Here is a 6,000-nt window from a genome sequence, read left to right as displayed (position 1 = left end):
GTCAGAGATGAAGAAAGTCGGCAGGAGTACAAGGAGTAGTGGCGAAAGGCAAAGAGAGAGGTGGCAAAGGCTAAGGAAAAGGCATTTGGCGAACTGTATGAGAAATTGGATACAAAAGAAGGGGAAAAGGATTTATACCGATTGGCAAGACAGAGGGACCGAGCTGGGAAGGATGTGCTGCAGGTTCGGGTGATAAAGGACGCAAATGGGAATGTGCTGACAAGCGAGGAGAGTGTGTTGAGAAGGTGGATGGGGTATTTTGAGGAGCGAGAGAGACAGAGACAGAGACAGAGACAGACGGAAGATGTGGAGATAGTGGATCAGTAAGGATGAAGTGAGGACTGCTATGAAGAGGTTGAAGAGTGGAAAGGCGGTTGGCCCAGATGGTATACCAGTGGAGGCATGGAAGTGTTTAGGAGAAATTGCAGTGGGGTTTTTAACCATATTGTTTTATAAAATCTTGGAAAGTGAGAGGATGCCGGAGGAGTGGAGATTAAGTGTACTGGTTCCGATTTTTAATAACAAGGGTGATGTGCAGAGCTGTGGTAATTACAGAGGGATAAAGTTGTTAAGCCACACCAGGAAGTTATGGGAAAGAGTAGTGGAAGCTCAGTTGAGAGGAGAGGTGATGATTTGTGAGCAGCAATATGCACTTATGCCAGGAAAGAGCACCACTGATGCAATGTTTCCTTTGAGAATGTTGATGGAGAAGTATAAGGAAGGCCAGAAGGAGTTACATTGTGTGTTTGTGGATTTAGAGAAAGCTTACGATAGGGTGCCAAGAGAGGAGTTGTGGTATTGTATGAGGAAGTCAGGAGTGGTGGAGAAGTATGTGAGGATGGTGCAGGATATGCATGAGGACAGTGTGACAGCGGTGAGGTGTGCGGGAGGAATGACGGACCGGTTTAAGGTTAAAGTGGGATTGCACCAAGGATCAACTCTGAGCCCTTTCCTGTTTGCAATGGTGATGGACAGGTTGACGGACGAGATCAGACTGGAGTCCCCATGGACTATGATGTTCGCAGATGACATCATGATCTGTAGGGAGAGTAGGGAGCAGGCTGAGGCGAGCCTCGAGAGGTGGAGGTACGCATTGGAGAGAAGGGGAATGATAGTCAGTAGGAGTAAGATGGAGTACATGTGCGTAAATCTGAGGGAGGGTGGTGGTGGTGCGGTTGCAAGGAGTTGAGGTGGGGAAGGTGGATGGGTTTAAATATTTGGGATCAACTGTCCAAAGTAACGGAGAGTGTGGTCGAGAAGTGAAAAAGAGAGTGCAGGCAGGATGGAGTGGGTGGTGAAGTGTTGCAGGAGTGATTTTTGACAGTAGGGTAGCTGCAAGAGTGAATGGGAAAGTATATAAGACGGTAGTGAGACCAGCTATGTTGTATGGTTAGGAGGCGGTGGCGCTAACAAAAAGACAGGAAGCGGAGCTGGAGGTGGCAGAGTTAAAGATGCTGCGATTCTCGTTGGGAGTGACAAGGATGGACAGGATAAGGAATGAGTATAGTAGAGGGACAGCGCAGGCAGGACGGTTTGGAGACAAAGTGAGAGAGGCGAGATTGAGATGGTTTGGACATGTACACAGGAGGGAAGCGGAGTATATCGGGAGAAGGATGCTGAGGATGGAGCCGCCAGATAGGAGGAGAAGAGCAAGGCCAGAGAAGAGGTTCATGGATGCGGTGAGGGCGGACATGCGGGTGGTTGGAGTGTCAATGGAAGATGTGGAGGATAGAGCGAAATGGACACAGATGATCCGCTGTGGCGACCCCGAACGGGAGCAGCCGAAAGAAGAAGAGATATATATATATATATATATATATATATATATATATATATATATATATATATATATATATATATATATATATATATATATATATATATGTGCAGTAGTACCATGCAGGAAAGCCTGGTGTTGGCTTCGTGGTTAGGGTCGCAGCTTGGGATTCTTAGGTCCTGAGTTCAAGCCCCGTTGGCCACTTGAATTAATACACACCAGGAGGTTGACTCAGCCTGTCATCCTTCCGAGGTTGGCAAAATGAGCACCAGTGTACTGGTAAGGGGGACACTGTATCAGCGGCATACCCGCGTCCCAACCAATGATGCAACTTGCAACTCCAGGCTGCACTCGATAGAGATTACCATGCTCTGTGTTAGAGCGATGGTTCCGCCAAAGCAGGTGCTTGGCTCGGGGTCATGCTGGTCGGTTTGCGATACCTCTCCTTGCCGAAGTTGAGGCATGAATTTGCTACCTGAGCCAGTAGGTGGCCACTGCTGTGTCAAAAATAGGACCTTTACTCACCCAGGACAGAGTTTTGAGATTTAATTTCTGATATCTAAATTTAACTCATGTGGATCCATATTTATGTCCACGAGCCAGAATATGTGAATAACACAAGAATGAGAGCGATATAAAATGTGTGGCAAACTAATTGAGTTTATGCAAAACATTCTAAAGAGTGAAGTTGAAGTGGTTGGGTCACAAGCAAAGCGCATCATTCCTTTGGCTCACTCGTTAAGCATGTTTAATTGACTAATCCTATACAGTGTTGGTCTTGCCTCATATGCATGAATCGATGATGCATCATGCGAACACATGCTGATGCAACTGCTGAGCTGAGAAATGAAGATTGTGCCGACCCACCATAGGTGCATTAAATGACCAAATTCCCAATAAAGGTGGTTATTTGCTGATGAAAAACCTGCCATCCAGTCGTGAGCATCACTTGCAATGGCTGAAGCTGATGCTACGCAGTTTTTAATGTTCTGAGTGAAAGGGTGCCCACATCTCAAAAATTGTTCGTCTTAACCAATACCTAATGTGGATTTTATTCCTTTCCCCTAGGCCACCCCTTGTCCAGGGGATGCCTGTCGTCAGATCCTCTCTGATAGTTCTAGCTGGACTATCATCGGTACTGAGACAACAGACATATCCTTCTACCAATCGCTTGGACCCCCAACTCCTCTTGCCTCTCCGATCCCCACTGCTCTCTCATTGCAGGTTTTCCAGACAAGATGAACACACTTACTTTGCCGTTATAAGAAAGGCATTCTTATGAAACAAAGTGCCATGTTTGAGCCAATTCATTCCCGAGTAAAAATTGGTAACGAGAGGGGAACAGAAAAAGTTTTCACCATCAAATCGACTCAACAATCTTTTCTGCCCCTCCTTCCCCCACCCTATCCCAAGCTGAGCAGTGTGGGTGATGGAGCCAGGCTTGAAATCCTGGGCGAGGGCTTAGATACTGGACTTTGCATTTGCTTTGGAGAAATTCCCATGGAAACTGTATTCCGGTAAGACATTCATGATGTTTGATCACAACTCATTACAATGTATTTTTCATGGTAGATTACCAAATCGGATGCTATGGTTATTCTTTGGCGTTGAAGACGGCCTTTGACATATGATGTGCGAACACCCGAGTGCGTGTATTCGTTGTGTTGGAGCAGTTGCCTGCATATTAACCACACTCTGAGACAGCCAGCGCTGCAACCTGGTATCAAAGAATACCCAAGACCAGACCTGTGGCGAATCGCAGCTGAGGCAGGAATTAATTTGTTCACGGTGCCAGCGATAACGCGTGCACTTTACGGAAGACAATGTGGGATCTGTAACGTCCACCAACTGCTGGCAGATGGGACACCGAGCTTAACGGCCATCCGATGGATGACGCAGTTGACTATGCAATGCAGTGCCTGTGCAGCACCAATCTTTTTCTTCTTCTCTTTGGTTCGTCTGCCTCCATCTGAGGATTCTCGCGATCCGCCAGTTTATAGTTACGTGGGGAAATGAACCACGAATAGACAACTACAGTGTAAGTGTGCTGCCTCTGCACCAACCTGTCAGCCAAAATACAAGGTGCAATATGAAGGTGGACATTCTGCAGAGAATATTGAAATCATTAATTATTTTCCAATTACCTGTCATAGTTAGTAGTGAGTACGCAGACCATTATTATTTATAACTAGCAGGGTTACCCAGCGTTGCCCAGGTGGGGGTACTGAGAAGTGGGAAACAAGAGAGCCGGCAGGGCTCTGAATGGGGCAGGCGGATCGGGGGCAGGAGAACCAATGGGGTGGGGATAGGGGGAAACTGTGCAGGGGCAGGAGAGCCAGAACACCAGTGGGTAAAGGAGTGTTGATAAATCAGTTCTATAACTCCAGTAAGGCCACAGCACTTGCAGACAAAATGGCCACAGCACATAGAGACACCGCCCAGGCACCTCGGACACCACAGACAAAATGGGTCACAAATGCTTTGCCCCACCGTCGCAGGCTGACCAGGTGTCCTGTGTGTTATGGGATCATCCCATTTAACACTTTCCCGGGATACCATTTGTCCCGTGCCACAACTCAAATTGCTCGTGCACAATGTGCGAGTCGCTCAGCAGAGATTGTGCAACAGTTAAAGCGACGGTTGTTTCTTCCGCTTAATTGTGGGGACCACAACACGGCACAGCAGCACGGACAAGGCACAACAGCAAGGACACGGCACAGCACAGCATCCTCTCTCAATCGTGGTGGATGATCATACTGTACCATACAACCGCCAAGGATGTATCGACTATCGGCATATTTGTGGAAAATCGAAAATTATTCGCCCGTGGAGTTCAATCGTACCACAATGCAACAACCCGGAATTATAATACGAATATGGTGGTCGACTTCCGAGTGTGGCATCATGGCAAAGTGTGAGAAAGAAGAAGAAGATGATGATTTAGACTTTTAGTTGCAAAATTACCAACTTTATAAATCGGAAAAAAAGTCACAAGGGATAAATTAGCATCGAGGTGGTCTGAGTGTTTTGTTCCCCTTTAAGCTATATCAGATATCAAATGTCCAGTCACAGGTAATAATGAATCTTTATGTAAAAACTGTTGGACGGATGGAAGCCGTGACGGAGGCAGAAAGCGCGATCATTGTAAGGTTTCATTTCTCATAGCAAATTGATCCGTTATGGAGTTATACAACGCTATTTTAAAACCATACATCTTCAAGGGACGGGCATTGCGTGGCGATTGCGAATACGAACATACTGTGCACCACTTACCGCAGCAGATAGCTTTGGCTTACTGCAGCATGAAAATGGTGAACATATTATTTATTTAGTTAGGTTCCAATTGTGTGTGGCGTCAGGTCAGGAGTGCAGTGAGCCAATGGGTGGAAGACACTGCTCGACTAATTAGGTGTGCTGGCCTTTGGCCGTGTTATATGTCACATGATATCTGTTAACCAATGAGATTGCATATAAATTAAAAAGCCAGCAAAGTGATCTTTAAAGTCTCAGGTGGTGGGTGGAAATACCCTTAAGACAATCATTGGATCAGATTTGGGCTGTGTGCCAAATTTGGTGGTTGTCGGTCCAGCGGTCCTTGCGAACAAACAGATGGAGACAAGCCGGTAGGCGGACATGGGTAGTCGAACCTGACCTGATGCGATGGGCCCGTTCAATGGGGAATGACCTGAGGATTAAGCACAAGAAAATTCATGATTCTAGCTTCAAGGGTTAATGCTGCATTGTTTTTTTCGTTAAAATACCCCCACATTGAGGTTTTTCGGCCGTTTCTAGGTCCATAGCAACGGTTCTCTCACATAACTAGGACATACCATGAACCTACCATACCAGTTTCATGTATATCTGACTCGGTCTCTGAGATATAACGAACTTCGTTTTTTTATTGTTTTCAACCAGGGTTCATTCAAAGTCTATCATCTCTGACAGTTTTCATAGGATCCGGCTGGAAATTTTTGACAAAGAGGTTGATTATAGTGCGCATAAAAGCCTGGAAGCCGATTTTTGATTTTAAAAATATTTCAAAGTCCCGTTGCTGGGCAACGGGTGGTTGCTTCACAACAAAATTCAAACGCACACACTCCCAGCCCATATGGCACCTGTTCGCCAAGTTTCATTGAAATCGGTTTGCTGGTTTGTGTTGTGGAGCCTCGCGTTGCATGCGCGCGCACACGCACACGCACAAAACCCGACAATCTTCTTCTTTC

General features: G+C 46.3%; 1 protein-coding gene across 3 annotated transcripts in view; it reads left to right on the top strand.

The window, feature by feature from the left end:
• LOC147009626 (recombining binding protein suppressor of hairless-like protein) overlaps nt 1–6,000 on the top strand; it is a 49,176-nt gene that overhangs the window by 40,325 nt on the left and 2,851 nt on the right. For all 3 annotated transcript variants that reach the window (XM_085862567.1, XM_085862568.1, XM_085862566.1), the window contains 2 exons: nt 2,846–3,001; nt 3,191–3,294. In XM_085862567.1, coding sequence (XP_085718693.1) covers nt 2,846–3,001; nt 3,191–3,294 — 260 coding nt within the window. The remainder of the gene's footprint in view (nt 1–2,845; nt 3,002–3,190; nt 3,295–6,000) is intronic.

This window comes from Eptatretus burgeri, chromosome 17 (genome assembly GCF_056783735.1).
Source record: "Eptatretus burgeri isolate ZD-2024b chromosome 17, Ebu_testis_v1, whole genome shotgun sequence".
Classification (NCBI taxonomy): domain Eukaryota; kingdom Metazoa; phylum Chordata; class Myxini; order Myxiniformes; family Myxinidae; genus Eptatretus; species Eptatretus burgeri.
Note: the sequence above shows the minus strand (reverse complement) of the source record. Positions and strands in the feature narration are given on the sequence as shown.